The sequence below is a fragment of the Lygodium microphyllum genome, chromosome 8, assembly GCF_053477565.2.
Source record: "Lygodium microphyllum isolate KBCC chromosome 8, Lygodium_microphyllum_v1.1.10, whole genome shotgun sequence".
Lineage (NCBI taxonomy): Eukaryota > Viridiplantae > Streptophyta > Polypodiopsida > Schizaeales > Lygodiaceae > Lygodium > Lygodium microphyllum.
The window spans coordinates 33,817,653-33,835,053 of record NC_141142.1 but is presented as its reverse complement, the minus strand read 5'-3'; the positions used below and the strand labels follow the sequence as shown (position 1 = coordinate 33,835,053).

At 46.3% G+C, this 17,401-nt stretch overlaps 1 protein-coding gene and 1 pseudogene across 3 annotated transcripts in view; both read left to right on the top strand.

Annotated features, from left to right (window-relative positions):
* Nucleotides 1-17,401, top strand: part of LOC148032134 (uncharacterized) — a 306,148-nt gene that overhangs the window by 158,955 nt on the left and 129,792 nt on the right. For 2 of the 3 annotated variants that reach the window (XM_087682765.1, XM_087682766.1), the window contains exon 20: nucleotides 8,153-8,626. In XM_087682765.1, coding sequence (XP_087538891.1) covers nucleotides 8,153-8,626 — 474 coding nt within the window. The remainder of the gene's footprint in view (nucleotides 1-8,152; nucleotides 8,627-17,401) is intronic. The other variant, XM_087682767.1, reaches the window with a different exon arrangement.
* Nucleotides 4,780-6,657, top strand: LOC148032135 (uncharacterized; annotated as a pseudogene).

Here is a 17,401-nt window from a genome sequence, read left to right as displayed (position 1 = left end):
GTCCACCTCCTGAGAGTCCACCGGATCCGAAGCGACCTGCGCATAGGAACGATCCGGAGAAACGCCTATCTCTTCCGGGGTGTGCTTGGTACGTTTGCCCGCAGGCTAGATGTCAGGACCTGGGGGCAATTCTTCAATACACGGAACCATATCCTCGGGTTCTTCAGCATCCGAGTCCGGGCCAAGTGCTGCCACCGTTTGATCTAGGAAATCCAGATCCAAACCAGCCATCGTGTATGACGAACTGATCTCACAGAAGGCCTGACCGGCACTCTCTCTCTCGCTGTCTCTTTCTGAGTACAAAGCAGAGGGCACGCGATCCCGGACGCTGCCTAACTGACGAAGGTCAGGTTTAGGGTTTTCGCAGGAGCTGGGCTCCTGGCGTCAGGGGTAGGCTACTGTGGATAGGGCGGCAGACCTGAGGGTGGAACACAGGTCTGGCAGTCGTCGGCAGGGCGGGATGATCGAGGGCGCAGGGCAGAGGCCTCGCCAGCAGAAGCCCTAAACGCAGAGGGCAGACGAGCAAGGCGCTGGTGCAGAGCCCGCCACTCAGGCGGGCGACAGCAGGGCGGGGACCGCTGACGAAGGGCCGACCAGCAGCGGGGCGGGGGACTTAGTCACGTCCGACGGGGCATGAGAGATACGCGACTGGGCGCCAGGGAGCTGCGGCCGACGGATCGTCAGGGGCGGGCGACAGGCGACAGGCGACAGGCCTGCGGGCGGCGGGCAACGGACGACGGCCCTACGGACGAAGGCGAGGCGGCGGCTGCAGGCGACGACGTGGAACAGACAGGCTATGGCGGCGCGACAGGCGACGTGACCTCCATTCTCTCTCTCTCCCTCTCTTCGTAAATCTCTCTCTCTCTCTCTCTCTCTCTCTCTCTCTCTCTCTCTCTCTCTCTGGCGTGAGCTGAAGGTGTGACGGGATGCTGGTGTGACGACGGGATGCTGGCGTGACGGAGGGAGTCTACGTCGTATCTCTCTCTCTCTCTGGCGTGACGAGATGCTGGCGTGAGCGACGCGATGCTGGCGTGAAGAGTCGCGTCTAGCGTGACGGACGTGTCTGGCGTGATGGACGTACCTATTGTGATGCTGGCGTGACGAGGCATACCTGGTGTGATGGACGTGTCTGGCGTGAGCGACGGGATGCTGGCGTGACGGACGTGTTTGGCGCGAGTGATAAGAGCTGACGTGACTGTCATGTCTCTGTCTTACAAGAGGCGGTAGTCTAGTGGGAGCAACGGTAGTGACAATAGTCTGGCGAGACTGTCGTGAGTGCTGACCCGAAGGAGCTGCTCTGCAAGGTCACGTCTCTGCACAGGGAGACAACCACTGTCCTGCAGGACACGAATGTACTTAGAATGACATGAATGCTGGCTTGTCTGCTGTGTCCTGGGTGAATGTACTGTGGCAGCAGTGACGAATGCAGACACTCTCAGATTGCACTTACTCTCTCAGACTGACATAAATGCAGGCACTGTGAATGTACTGTGGCAGCAGTGACGAATGCAGACACTCTCTCAGATTGCAGACACTCTCTCAGACTGACATGAATGCAAACTGACATGAATGCAGACACTGTGAATGTATCGTGGCAGCAGTGACGTATGCATACACTCTCCCAGATTGCAGACACTCTCTTAGACTGACATGAATGCAGACGCTGTGAATGCACTGAGATTGCAGATGTACTCAGACTGATGTGAACCTTGCATGCTGTGTGGACTGGAAACCTGCGTGATCTCAGACTGACGCACATTAACATCTCATGCTACAGTCATATCTTATGATGCAGTCACATTGACAGTCTATGATATACTGTCTCTAGTTCATGCTAGAGTGATAGTTTACGTCACTGGTTTACTACTTTACCCAGACTGTAAACAGTTTTATGCTATAGTGCATACTATAATTACGATGGAAGAAACTGACAATGAAGGAATCACAAAACCAACCATGGAGACAATGTTTCATACACCGCCAAAGAACACGAGATACAAAACCTATGGGCGTAAAACCCGAGATTGGAATGTCTCTCCAGGGTCGAGTAGATATGGGAAGACATCCCGCAAAATTAATGAAATACTATATGAGGAGATGTTGACCATACTCCGTGCTGAAATACGTACCATGAGGAAGGAAATGGAAAAGGACATACAAGAGCAGGTTCGAGTTGAAATGATGGAAGAACTAAAAAAGGAGATGCAACAAACTTTGGATGCACGCATGGCAGAGAAAGACTCATTGATCTCTAATCTACAAGAAGAACTAGACGAATGCAAAAAGAAACTGGACACACAAAAGGAAACAAACCACACCGGAACTACAAAAAGAAATGGATGTTTTAAAAAAGGACATGCACACCTATGCAAGTGTGGTGGAAGGCACCCAAAAGAAAATGGAGAATGTTGAGAATACCGTCAAAGAAAATGCAGAATGGATAGATGTGGCAAAAAAGAACAAAGGAATGCATGGCAACAAAGTGGAAGTCATGAATGCCACCTTGGAAGAAGAGGCAAAAAGGCGGGTACGCGCACTCCACGTAAGAGTGGTTGGACTAGACAAGAAAAGCTCCCCAATTGAAGATGCTACAGCTCTTGCCACCAAAATTGGAGCTACAAATGTACCCATCATTGGGGCTTGGCGAGTCGGGAAGGCTGACACAAAAACAAAAGTCCTCATCTTGAAGTTTGGAGACTTGGAAAAGAAGAGAGCCTTCCTCTCTAAGAGGATCGCTCTCAAAGGAGAAAAGATCTACCTAGATGAAGACCTCACCCCAGCCCAGTTAGCCCACAGGAGGGAAAATATGCCACGTGTTCTAGAGGCACGGAAAGCAGGTAAATGGGCTGTATACAGAGATGGAAGAGTCATCATCATAGAGAAAAGGACGGCATGACGGTGCGCGGCCTATGAGACCCTGAAGTTCACACTGTGGAATTGCAATGGCTCCCTTAAGACAAATGTAGGTTATTTTGAGGATACTTTCAAAGGTATAGACATTGCTATGTATACTGAGACACATCAATGTAAAGACAGCCGTTTACCTGATGTATATGGATATAGATGGGAAAGTGTATATCGCCCTCAGCCTAGACGGCCTGGAGGGACGAGGGGATCAGGAGGTGTGGCAATTCTATTTAGAGAAGAGCTCCGAGATACAGTCCAAGTGGTACATAGAGATGTAGAGGCAAGATACATGTGGATCAGGTTACGTACAAGCAGAACTCGCGACATGTATATTGCCATATGCTATTTTCCCCCTGCATACTCTAAGTTTGCCCCTAAAGAGGCATCCCCGTATACACCACTATATGAGGACATAATGGGATACATGAGAATTGGGGATGTTCTACTAGCAAGAGACTTTAATGCACGCACAGGAAACAACCAATCTGCTTTCTTTGACACTAGTGATGAGATGTTCAGAGGTATTGCATTAGATGAAGTGGGATTAGTTAGATCAGCCCAAGATAGAGAGATAACAGAATATGGAACACACCTACTGGCACTGGGAAGTGCACATGGTTTGGCCATCCTTAACGGGCTACCACAGTGGCCAAGATCTAATGGCTTCACATGTTGGAATAACAAGAAGGGGTCAAGCACAGTGGACTATTTGATTGGATCACCCAACTTGCTACCTGACATAAAAAGTTTTGAAATCTCAGACAGACCAATTGGATTAGTAGCAGACCATGCTATTCTAGCCTTCACAATGCAATATGGGCATATACATGAAGCACAGTCACATATACCAAAATTACCACGCTATGATTTTGTGGAAGCGACCTCACACATATACAGCATTACTGTGCGAGATGCATTGAGGGAGCTAGACACACAGGCCTCTCTGGATGAGTTTACAGGACAGTTGGCTTGGCCGAGATAATACACACTTCAGCAGCATACGCTTTCCCACACACTACACCGTCAGATAAACCTCCACGAGGTAATGCTCCACAGAATGGCTGGTATGATGATGAGTGCAGAGAGACATGAGCACGTTTTCAGCGAGAGCTGGCACTTGGTATATGCACCCATAAGCATGCTCGAACACTCTTCAGACGGTTGGTACGCAAAAAGAAGCAGGAATACCTGAGCAGACTAGAAACATAAATGTATTCCATGTTCTTGGGGCAGGACAGCAAGAGAGCATGGAAAAAGATGCATGAGAGCCAGCCACCCCTACAAATTACTAGACCTGATGATTGGCATGGATATGCTTGCACACTCTATGATATCCCTGGCCAAGAGCCTATGCCACTCCCCTCAACCTCAAGACCAGCAAATTGCAGATTTTTCACAGAAAAAAAAGTGAGGAATGCCATATGGAAGCTGAAAAATGGAAGAGCCCAAGACCATGAGGGTTTAGTGGCTGAACACTTCACGCATGCCTGTGATATTCTGGCACCAACGTTGGCTCACATCTTTAATAGGGCAGTTTGTGAGGGATTTCCAACCTGTTGGTCAGACCATATTATTGTGCCGCTCTTTAAGAGTGGAGACCCCGCGCTACCTAGTAACTACCGAACTATCATGATTAGACACATGCTGGCCAAGATATATGGCTCTATCGTGGAACAAGCGTTGAGCGAATGGGCCGAGATGCATGGCCTGAGGTCAAAAAGCTAGGCTGGCTTCAGGAGGGGATATACAACTCTAGACCATATCTTTACGTTGAGGGCAATCATTGAAGAAGGCAAGGCATTCAAGAAAAAGATCTATTGCTGTTGTGTGGACTTTCGCAAGGCCTTTGACACAGTGCCACGTGCTAGACTCATGAAAAGAATGCAAAACATTGATGTGCCCGTAGAGATACAATGGAGTATCTATGCCCTATATGAGACAGTGACAGGCAGAGTACGAACACCTAAGGGCATCTCAGATACAGTCAATAGCACCATTGGGGTGAAACAAGGCTGTCCACTTTCACCGACACTTTTTGGGCTGTATATAGATGAAATTTCAGAATATGTGGATAGGACGGGTGGGGCCGGAGCCAACCTAGCTGGAGTGTTGATACCGTTACTGCTTTATGCCGATGATATTGTACTTATATCTGACTCACCTGAGGGACTAAATAGACACTTGGATGCATTATCAGCTTTTTGCAGAGATAGAGATCTTAAGGTGAACCTTGGGAAAACTAAAGTTATGGTATTTAACACTTCAGCTGCTTGGGTGACAAGAGCTGAGCACCAGTTTACTTTTGACGGAGAGCCAGTGGAGATGGTTAGGCAGTATGTTTATTTGGGGGTCACATTGAAGGGACCACAGTTCTCTTGGAGAGAGACATCAGAGGCTCGTTTGGCAAAAGCATATGCAGCCTTAGGGGCATTGGAGAGGCAATGTGCTCACATACAATTTCATGAGCCGCGCACCAAACTGTGGCTTTTTGACACCTTGGTTACACCCACACTCCTATATGGGGCAGCTATTTGGGGTCCGAGTCTGTTTCACACGAGGAGACAGCCTTTGGGAGACCAGGATGGACCAGAGAAGGAATACTATGATGGATGGGAGCATATGGAAAGACCACTGGTCATGATGATCTCACGCATGATACGAGCGGAGAGCTCGACCCCACATGAGATTATCAGAGCTGAGTTGGGGGCATCACCCATGGTGGCTGAGGCCTTGGTTCAGGCAGTGACTTTCATACATAGACTATGGGAGCTCCCCCAAGATAGATACCCACGGCTAGCCCTGGCCTCTTCTAGACAACTAGCAACAGACGGTGACAGACACTGTTGGTATGCTCAGATGAGTACATGGATGCGTCTACATGGTCTGCAGATTGACAGACTACCCCCCTTTGACTATAGCCTGGATTGCCCTACATTTGACCTAAGCCGATCAGAGCTAAACCATGTGATCAGAGCAGACATACTGAAGTTAGATACGGAGAAGACCTGGATCCGACCCCCCTCGCCCCATGGCACGAGGATGGCACACTACCAGACCCACTTCCTCCAGGTATCTGAGGATGGTTTCATCACCCGACCCAATTACATGGACACACAGTTGCCTCATGGACTACGCATAGTTATTGGTCAGATCCGCACCTCATCCCACCACCTGAGGATTGAGACAGGCAAATGGGAGGGTATACAGACAGAAGAATGCATATGCCCACTATGCGACAGAGAGCCAGAGACAGAGGAACACTACATCTGCCGATGCACTGTATATTACGACATACGAGGTAGATACCACTGTCTGTTTCGAGAGGGTTTTGGACCCCTGAGACGGATCATGCAGTATGAGGATCAGAGATGCTTGGGATTTTTCCTCTTGGAGCTCCAGAGGCGCAGAGCAACAATTCTACGGAGTAGGAGGCCCCCACAGCTCGGCTCACATAGACAGAGAGCAGTCACTGACTTTTTCATGGATACACGACAGAGTATGGCAGATACCACTACTACTGCCACACAGCCTACAGGAGTACATCATCATTGGACCTCATCTTCCGTAGGTGTCCCTTTGGATAGAGCAGTGGCACTTAGCCGGTCTAGGCGCCCACGTCCACCTGGATGAAGGCCTAGACATCCACACCACAGACAAATTAAAGCCATCATTGAGCGCCACAGGAGACAGATGCCAAGACGCCTCAGCTATGCAGAGATACACCTCCCTAGAGAACAGACATATCATTGATGGAGAGTTTTCCTTTCTCTACTCTCACTTTCAGATCACTGACATGTTTCCCTTTTATGGGTCACTATTTCATTTCCTTTTCAGTCTTATAGGCATGTTTTTCATCTTTTTTCTCGTTCTAGATGAGAAACACACCATCATTGTATGTACTGCTTTGGTCTCATAGGCCACATTGGCCTTTTAGAGACGTTAATATACTCTCTCTCTCTCTCTCTCTCTCTCTCTCTCTCTCTCTCTCTCTCTCGTGAAGATTGTATTAAGTAGTAAATATTTACGACAAAGCATCAGGTCAGCATAGAGCTAACATACATAAACTCTCTCACTAGAAATATGTACATGAGGCCTGCAGGCTATCAGAACAACCTATTACATGAATAGTACTAATAAATCACACAAAAAGAGCAGCTGGAGTAGAGCGAAAGGGAGCAGAAATAACTGGAAGAACCAGGTCAGCTGACATCATAGAAGAGATTTACCATAACACTAATCCACGGACACGGGCCACATGCCCATGGATGCCCGATGCTGAATGAAGAGGCCAGATTCAAACCTCTTGGCAGAGGCTCTGAGTTCAAACAAGGAGATACTCTGGAGAGGCATAGAAATACAGGATATTGAGGCAGAAGAACATAGCATATGTAGGTGCCCTAACTACTATGAGATATGAGGCCTGCTAACATTGCCATGTCTAGCAGGAAGTTGGTCCACTGTCATGTTACTGACCAGAAACGCCTGAGACTTTACATTTTGGAAGATCACAAACATAGAAGTAGTAATGGATATATAGGCCTACATAAGACAGTGCATCTAAGCTATCTTCTCTCACCACCATTAGACATTCTCAAGGAGTGCCTCTATCATAGGGAAGTTGGTATCCCTCTTACATAACCCTATAATCGATCTTGTAGATTTTAGGAGAGCCAAAAGCTCTTGACACATTGATGGCATCATCTTTGTTTTTCCCTAGGTCTAAGTTTTTCTTCATTTATTCATGATGAGACATACCATAAACTAGGATACATTTCCTTAGATAACTTGTAGATAGAAATGGCATTTCATGTCATTTCAAGGTTTCCAAACATAGGTGTTATGGTTTACATACTTCTTTCTGTTTTGGGTGCTTAATGTTTAAGGATGTTCTATTTCTGGTTTGAGGGATTTCAACCCTTTTTTATGTAGCATGTATAATGCAGCAGTATCTTTACCTTGGTAAGGTCTTTTTCCTGATCTGATTTTTTTCTCCTCCTTGAAAAAAGGAGCAGTTTTACTAGCAGATACTTCCTTGTCATGTTTTGAATGCTACATATGACACTTCCACCTGTCCATCTAGAATCCCACTATAATGTCATCGTTGAACTGACTGAAATCTGGTGAACGTTTCTTTCATCCAATTAAGCAGAACATTTTTCTTTATGTACATATTATGGAATGCTAAACCTTTTTTTTTTTTTTTTGGTGAAGAAGGAAAACCTCATTTTATCTGCTGGTTCTGCAGACTAGTTTTATGTACCCAGCAATGGACATCCACGGTCCTGAGGGAACTCAACCAGAGAGGAACAGCAGTCCCTTAAATGCCCTCTTCTTTGTGGCATTCATATGTGTTGGAGGGTTCTTTATATTGCGGATGTTTGTTGGTGTTTTCATAGACCAGTTTGGCTTGATATCAGGTTCAAAACTTTTGACCGAAAGGCAGAAGTTGTTAAGAGATACCAATAGAATAATTCAGCGCATGAAACCCATCTACAATCCAGAGGTCCCACGCCTCAAGTTTCAGCGGTGGTGCCACATGATTTCTACACACCGAAACTATCCGCATGTTATAAGGTGTGTCATCCTGGTCAACTACAGCTGGCTGTCTTCTCACTTCGCTGGCCAGCCTGCATCTCTGACTGTTCACCGCAACCGAATAGAGGCTTCATTTGCAACGTTTTACCTGTTAGAGGCCATAGTCAAGCTTTTGGGTCATTATGTAAGTGCGTGCATGAGACACTTAAAGACACACAAGCAAAATAATGTATCAGATTACCATTTTATGTTTTCTGTTACAAATATGTTTACTTAAATACTAGACCTCTGTTCTCACTGTCACTGCACTCATATACAGGGGAATCTTGATTTTGCAGTAAGATATTTCTCAGAGAGTATTGTTGTCGTCACTGCAGTCATGTAATCATTCATATGACAACTTGAAATTATATCTTTATAAGTTGAGAAACCTGGAGCCATTGTTATTAGTGCAGTTGGGGATTTCGCATGTGTGTTCTGTAAAGTATTGTTAACCAACATTCTAACACACTCAGAATTATAGATGCATCACAGTGATCATGGGAAAAGAGAAATCATCATACACAAAGAGAACCAAAGGAGTATGAACAATGATCTGGATCCTGATGAATGACTGAAATTAATTGAAAAAGACAAACTAGAGAGAACATGCAACATATATTCATTCTCATACCAATGTTGATTGCTGAAATTGCAGTGAAATCCCTCATTAGCAGTATAGCTGTTGAGTCCAAGTTTGTTGGCATTTTGTTTCATGGGCTTGATAAAATGATAACCCCAAATATTCCTTGATTTAGACTTGGGTCAGATTCTAGATACAAGGAAATAAATCAATTGGTAGAAGTCAACATTCTCTCAATTCTTGGGCTTCTAAAAGTTGTGGTACTTATATAGAATTTGGTAGTTAGGCAGATGCCAGAGGTCATGCTTATCACTGTCTAGGCTTTCAATAGCAGCCCAAAAATTTGTGCTAGCTCTTCATAAACTGACCTGCTAAAGCTTAGGTTGATCGCTTACTGGTCCACTAACATTTGTTTGTGTCCGTGACGCTGAAGAACCCTAAGAGTGGACAGATTTTCACACCCCGTAGACTAGACACAATGATTAATATTGATCAAAGTGAAACGTGCAACCTTCTCAATCAGTGCATTCTGACACCAAGAAGGGCTACATATATCTCATGTGTCTTGATCAAAGTGAAACTGTGCACCTCTTAATCAGCAGGTTCTCACAGCAAAAGACCTATACAGTTCTCACATGTCAGAGGTGACTGCACAGTCTCAAAACCATTGCGATAATGTTATGGAAGAGGGCAAAGTGCTTCTTTCTGATTCATTATATAGCTCCTAATATTCTAGCAAACAGTGTATTATATTTAAAGACTGCTCACTATCAAGTGGATACTAGTTATTTACAAGAAAGATTTTACCAGCCCTCTCTCTTGAATTATGGTGGCCTTTTTATCCAACTATTCTCTGGAGTAAAGCAGGACTTTCCTTCAAGAGAAAAGAAGCATTCTATTAATAGATCCTCTCAGGACACAGTATCCCAAGGAAAAGTTAAAAAACAGCCCTGTAAGGGACTTCCAAAACAAAAAATATACAGCAAAGGGGGAAGCCTATTTCAAGGCCTGAGTGAATAACCAGTCAAGAGTTCTATATTGCTGGACCATGTGTGGCTGACAATGAAAGAAATGGCAGAATCAGAGGTCCTGAGAAAAGCATCCCTCCTCCTTTGCATAGCCTTTGAACTTCTCTGTATCCTCTCCCATCTCCCATGGAGAGTATGGACAATCTGTGTTCAAATTCTGGAGAGAGTCTTGGCAGTGGATATGTCCAACAGCTATATAGTATGGCCACATTTTTCTGTCCAAATACACCAAGCAATGATGCTAGCTATGAGCTCCTATCTATGGCAGTGCCCCTGAGTCCACACTTATCTGTGAGAAACCTGGCATGGCAATCCTGCTCAAGAGCTGCCCCTAAATGAGATAGACATGACTTGATTGTACAACCTCATATTCATAGGCCAGGCCTCTATCTGTGACCCACTTGAACCATCCCCCATGTCACAATGATAGAGTGTGTTGTGCCATGAAACACCATCCTAAGAGCTCTCCTCCATACCTCCTGAGTAGGGCAATCCCGAATGTAGGGTCTTTGTGTCTCCTCTTGCTCCCCTCTAGAATTCAATGCTAAGTCACTGCTGGTATCATTTTTATCATGCTTATCTTGATCTTCCTCCTCTATCCAGTGGCATGTCTGGAAAATGGGACATCCCTAGATGTCCCAGCCAGAACTTTTCCTTTGAGGCAAGTGGGACAGCACTTCTTCCGCTTCATCTTCTGAAATATCAGCCTCCATTAAGTTCACCCATTCTGGTTTGACCTGATTACTAACCAGGTCACAAATATATGTTTGAGCAGAGAGAACAGCATCAGAAAGAATCTCTTGCGGACTCAACAAGGACCTATAAAAGTCAACAGTCATCCGAATGATGGAGGCAGGATCAGTCACCATATCACCTTGCCCATCCTTTAAGCGCACAATATTTTCCTGGCCATATTTTTGATGCAGACGAATTGATGTGTTTGACAGTTATTATCATGTAAAGCCTCGGCTCTAGCCAGCAATTTGTATTTTGCATATTCCTCTTCCTAAAGAGATTGAACCCTGCCTTTCCACCATTCAATGCATGGGAGCAAGTCATCATTGAATCCCCAGTCTGACATAGAGACAAGGAATGAGCCAATAAAGATTGAGCATGCTGCAATTCAGCTCGAAAAGAGGAAGCATGCTGAATACCATATTGTTGGGATAATGCTCGCGCATTATCCCTAAAAACCGCCCATGCCTCCATCCCTCTAGATAGGACCCTCGAGCTAAAAGAAGCTATCGGTTTGTTGAACACCTTCTGAAAATTGGTTTTGCTACAGAAAAGATTGATTAAACCGAAGAGGCAAACGAGCAAGGAGAGCTTTAAATGCATGAACAGGTCTGTGGCTCATTTCCAAGACCAAAGGGTAATGATATGACAAAACATGTCGTCTTTCCACCCACATATCAATGACTACAGGAAGAAAAGAGTCACTCTGGCAAATGTAGATCCTATCCATACTGGCCCAGGTATTTGGATGTTGAAAAGAACGATAAGTATATCCGGCTTGTGATGGATACATCCATGACCACATGTTCTGTTTCAAAGACACCTCTGCCAGAGCACTGTCCCTCAAGACCATCCATAACCGAATGCAGAGAAGTCGCGTGATCCCCAGAAACACACGCATTAAAATCACCCATAACAAAGTATTGATGAGCCATGGCAAGGCAGTGCAGGTTATCCCAAAACTGACGACATTCCCTCGCATTAGAAGGAGCATACATGCCTACAAACCACAAAACCTCTCCCTCATAAATTATTTCCAGAATCACAAATCATCCATGAGGGTCTTAAGAAACCAACAATGGTTGCAAGGAGGATTTGACAACCAACATAACTCCCGATTTATGCGGAGCTCGACCACTAAAAAAAACCGCACAATCCTTATATACATAAGAAGATCTAGCCAAAGCGTGTTGTTATGCTCTACAGCACAAAAAGCATCCCAATTTCCAACTAGCACAACTTTCCACAACCGATACTGCTTGCTGCCCAAAGAAATACCTTTCACATTCCAGAGAGCAATTTTCATGATCAATCACAAATGAGAAAAAATACTAAACCATTGCTTTCCCTTTCCCTTTTACATCAATAGCCTCTGCAGCCTGGAATCTCTCCATTTCACTTCGGATAACATCTACAAGATCTTCCCTCTACAAACCTACAATCGAAGCACAGGTTGGAAACTACAGTTGTTATTGGGAATGGAAAACATCTCGAGGAGGCACAAGCCTCCCACGCGCATCGAAGTGCAAAGCAGAATCAAAAGTCCTTTTATCTTCCACTTCCGGAGCACGCAAAGATTGAGGTTTCATATAAAACTCCCTACCTCTGCATTGAAAGGTCTGAGTGATTGGGGGCGGTGGAGGATGAAGTCAAGCGAGAATCCTGTCTGACATTATGACGAACCACAGTGACCCAGGAATCCTCCTGAGGAGAGACAAATTCCGCCCACCCGCAAGCGAAGCACGCTCCCCATCAACATAGGAAACATTCTTCTTGCCTTTAGCACGACCATTTTGGGAAAGCTGCTCTGGATCAGCTACTGGCTTCTGAATCGTCTGCTGAGGGAGGTGGTCTTGCATTTCCATGTCTAGATCCATAGGGTATTGCACTACCTCCATATTTTTGTCACATTCCGAAATGGAATGGCCCAATTGGCCATATTTGAAACACTGTCCTGCAAAAGTACCCCATTTCAACTCATATACCAACGTTTGTAACCCAAGAACCTCAAAACGAATTTTCGTTGGGTGAGGTTTCCCTGTATCCCAAAGCATACATCCCCTATTTCGATTGCGGGAAGCCAGCCGAGGTTCCACCAAAACCTCCCCAAGGGTTCTCAAAAACAGAGGGAAGAGTCTCTAGCGATGCGTAGGGAAATCAACCATCTCTACCCAAATTGGGCATGCCTGCCTCAACACCTATTGAAACTCAGCCATGGGCCTCCAAGGAACCACATGAACTAGCTGCCCATCCATAAACAAAGAAATGTGTTGCATAATAAGAGCCCGTACTTCCGCGGAACGAAAAAGAACCTCAAAGAACCCCTTCGGACCATCATAAATCTCTTCAACCATGGGGTCCTACATACGCCTTGAAGCATCATCTGAGCACTGTTCAAAACCAGTAAGCATGGACTGCAGCCAAGCACGAATTCTAGTGATCAAAGGAGTCGTTCCAGTAAAATAAAAGATAGCTGCTCTCTCATCGAAAGCAGCAATCTGCTGTAAGACCAAGTCGGTTCCCATGACTGCAACTACTTGATTCCCATCCGGTAATGAGTTAGCTTTACCCTCATTACAATGGACATAATCCGACATAAGATGATTGGCAATGGCCAGTATGAACTAAAGAGACCCATTAGGTTGTGAGCACAAAAGATGAACCTCTGGCTGGAGGAAAATTCGGGCCTAAGACCAGTTCTTCAACCGACATCCTATAATGTTTGCCCATCTCATCACTGTCGAGCAACGGTTCGAGTTCTTTTGCCAACGAATCACCATCCAAGTCTGCCAAGTCTTTGTCATTCCCTTGCCCAATCTGCTAATGGAGAAGGCCATATTGATACCATTAGATTCTTGCAGATTTCCCATAGTAGAACCACATTCTGATCACAACTACCTTTCTGAACCCTAAATGGTGAAGTCAGCAGAACTAAGTTGGGACTACCTCTTTTAGGCACTACATGGAAACTGTTTGCGTAGATGCAGAAACAGTAGATAGTCTATTGTTGTCTTTTAGTCGGGGCACTGTAGAGAGATAGGAGGAACATGCTTGAGGTGGAAAGGCAGGTCAACAGTTAATACTGCAGCTGCAGGGGAAAGGACAAGGTGTGTAGGTAGGTCAGGTGTGACCCTGCCCTAAACTGAAAAGGAGAATGAAAAATGAAAGCAACGTGCGAACCTCCTCCGTATAAGAGACGGATGACTAGAGACTTCCACCTCTTGCTCTCGCTCGTCCTGAGCCTACCGTCACCCTATATGTTGGGACAAGGTGGGAGAAGATCAACCACACGCATTGCCAGGGATAGCAGAAATTCATCATCTAGAGTGTCCACCAGCAAAGAACAAACCAAAGCCAGCAGATCCTCCGCTGCTTGTCGATGCCGCCGACAAAGAGAGGCATAATGGATCCCAGACTGCCGATCAACCCGCTGCACATTAGAGAGCAATTGTTCAAACGAAGTAGTGCCCTGAGAGGAGAAGTCCAATAAGAATCTATCAATCAATTGTTGCATATAGCCCTGAAAGATTGCATGCTTCAAATAAGACGAGTTGAAACGCAAAGGGAGTCTCTCCAGAAATTGCTTAAAAGGTGCAATGGGTTGTGTGCGCAGCTCAAGCTGTAGAGGGAAATGGTCCGACAAGGCATATTGCTGCAACACTTTCATTTCGAGCATCTCAGGAAGGAAATCATCATTTTGCATGACGTATATGTGGTCCAACCGTGACTATGTTGTTGCATACTGGGTAGAATGGAAAGTAAACCCTGTAGAAGAAGGGTGTAGCGAAGACCAGAGATCTTGCTTAAGAATGGCAAGGGCCAACTCATGCCACCTACGACTTTTTGGCGTGTCTATTACCGAATGCTCCGATGTGGACTGCGAAGAATCAACACACATTGAAATCCCCTATCAAAAAACCCGGTCTGCCAAGTGACAAGGAAGTTTGCAAAGTATGCCAAAGCTCCCGGGGAGATAGAGGATCATTCGGAGCATAGAGGCCAAGTAACCATAAGATCTCTCCTTCAAATTAAATTTCAATCACCATAAAGCGGCCATGTACATCATTTTGAATAAGAACAGGCTGATATTTTTCATGTACAATCATGAGCACACTAGAATAATGCATGGTATGTGTCCTTGCAGAGAACAAACGAAAGCCATGGCAATCCACAACTTTTTCTGCTTCATCGTGGCTCTTGTGCTCAATAGCACACAAGACATCCCACTGATTCTCATGCAATACAGTCCCCATGGCATGCTGCTTGTGGCGAGAACAAATTCCTCGCACATTCCACGTGGCTATTTTCATGTGTATTCAAAAGAAAATCAGGTACGAGGCATAGCATGCCTCGATTTGACATTTTCTGCAAGAATATCCAGGACTCCGTCATCCAAAAAATCAGCCAACAAGGCAAAAGAGTTCTGACGGCCAAATGTGGAGGTAGACGGCATATCCCCTATCTTGGGGATGGAACGGGGATAACGACGATCCCATGGGGTGATGACGTTACCTCTAGTATCAAAAGCAAGCTTAGCAGGTGGACCTTTTGGACCATCCAAATACACTCTCCTGGTGGGCTGTTGATGGGGAGCCGAGGAAACCATAGTAGGAGCAGAGTGCTCTGAAGCCAACATTTCTTTCCTACGCATATAAGTACGCATGGAATCTTGTGGGACAGTAGGCACAATATCCACCATGTCAGCAACAAGCATGTTGCCTTCTTTTGTGCATACATCGACCCAGTCATTGCCATGGGAATCCAAACCCAAAACCTATTGTTTACCTTTATCCAAACCTTGAGGTGGCTAGGTGGCATCCTGCGACGGAGCATCACACACCATATCTTACATGGGCAGCGCAACATGCTCAGCTTCTGAAGTGTGTTGCTTCTCTAGGCATTCGACCATAAAATGCCCCAATTTTCCACAGGAAAAGCAATGTCCTGCAAATTTTCCCCATTTCAAATGGAAGTGTAAAGGATGCATGCTAGAGCAATTTAGACATAACCAAGCAGGCCTTTTCCTAGCAATGTCCCATAACATACATAAATGGTTGCGATTCACGGCCCTTAGGCTTGGGGGGACCAGAACAGTGCCCACAGCGGCCATGGCGTCCTTTAGCAGTGGCCAATAGAGAGCTGGACAGTTTTCCACTTCAACCCACACAGGGCATTCACGTTGCAGCAGGCGCTGAAAATCTGCCAGTGGGCGCCATGGCACAACATGGACCAAACGGCGATCAAAGAACAATGGCAGTTTGGATAGGAGAGCAGCACGGTGCGCCTCAGATTTCAGTAGTACCTCGAAAAAGCCTCGGGGCCCAACAAAAACCTCTTCAACACATTTCCCTTGAAGCAGACTGTGCAGCCACTGACGAATACGGGAAAGCTGTGGGATCCTGCCAGTGAAGAAGAGTATCACAGTGCGTTCATAGAACACTGAAAAGGAGCGCAAGACATTTTTCTGGTCCACAGTGGCTTCCAGAACATCTTCAGTTGCAAAGTCAGAAAAGACTTCCTGATTATGTTGAACATAATCGCAAAGCAGAGTGTTGGCAAACTCTAGCAAATGCTCCCAGGCAACGTCCTGAGAGTCCACAGAATCAGAAGCAACCTGAGCATAGGAACGATCCTGACGATCCATTGTCTCTTCCGAAGTATGCTTGGAGTGTTTGCCCGCAGGCTGGAAGTCAGGACCAGGGGGCATCTCTTCTATGCACGGAACCATGTCCTCTTGTTCGTCGGTGTCAGAATCCGGACCAAGAGCGGCCACCGTTTGGTCTATATAAGCTAGATCCAGACCAACCATATTGTACCACTGCGTATGCCGGTCAGAGGCCGAGTGAAGAGCTCATGGGAGGCAGAAACACACAGGCCTCTCTCTCTCTCTCTTGCAGACAAAACAGGCCATGCACTAGACTAGCATCTTCAGTCGTGGCTTGTCCCAATAACACGAGTGACAGGGCACAACCCTGACAGTGCAGGTGTAAGAGAGCGAACCACAGGGCAACGATAAACGGAGTAGGGCAGGGACGAAGCGACATTCAACAGGGCCCACAGTTCAAGCTGACGAGCGCGAACACGGGCGGACGAACGGGCGCGAACCAGGGCAGACAGGCGTGAAGCAGGGCGGACGGGCGCAGAGCTCGCAGACGACAGCGGGACGGGTCAGGCGACGGAGACGACAGGCCAGACGGGCCAGACAATGGACAACAGGTCACGCGACGGGCCAGACGAGCGCAGGAACGGCAAGACTGACGGGCAGGGCCGACAGGTCAGACGACCGTCAGTAGGGCGTCATGAGTAGACGGCGCCATCGCTCCTCTCTCCCCTCTCTCTCTCTACCTCTCTTCTCTCTCTCTCTCCGTGACTCTCTCTTTGTTTTCGTAAATCCGTGACTCTCTCTCTCTCTCTCTCTCTCTCTCTCTCTCTCTCTCTCACATTCCTTCTACACACAGAGCCGAATAGAACCGGTGCAGCCCTAACAAGCAACTGAATGCTAGAGAAATTCTGTCTTATGGTACTCGCCCGCCTCTCTCTCTCTCTCTTTTTTTTTTCGTAATGGATGTTATAT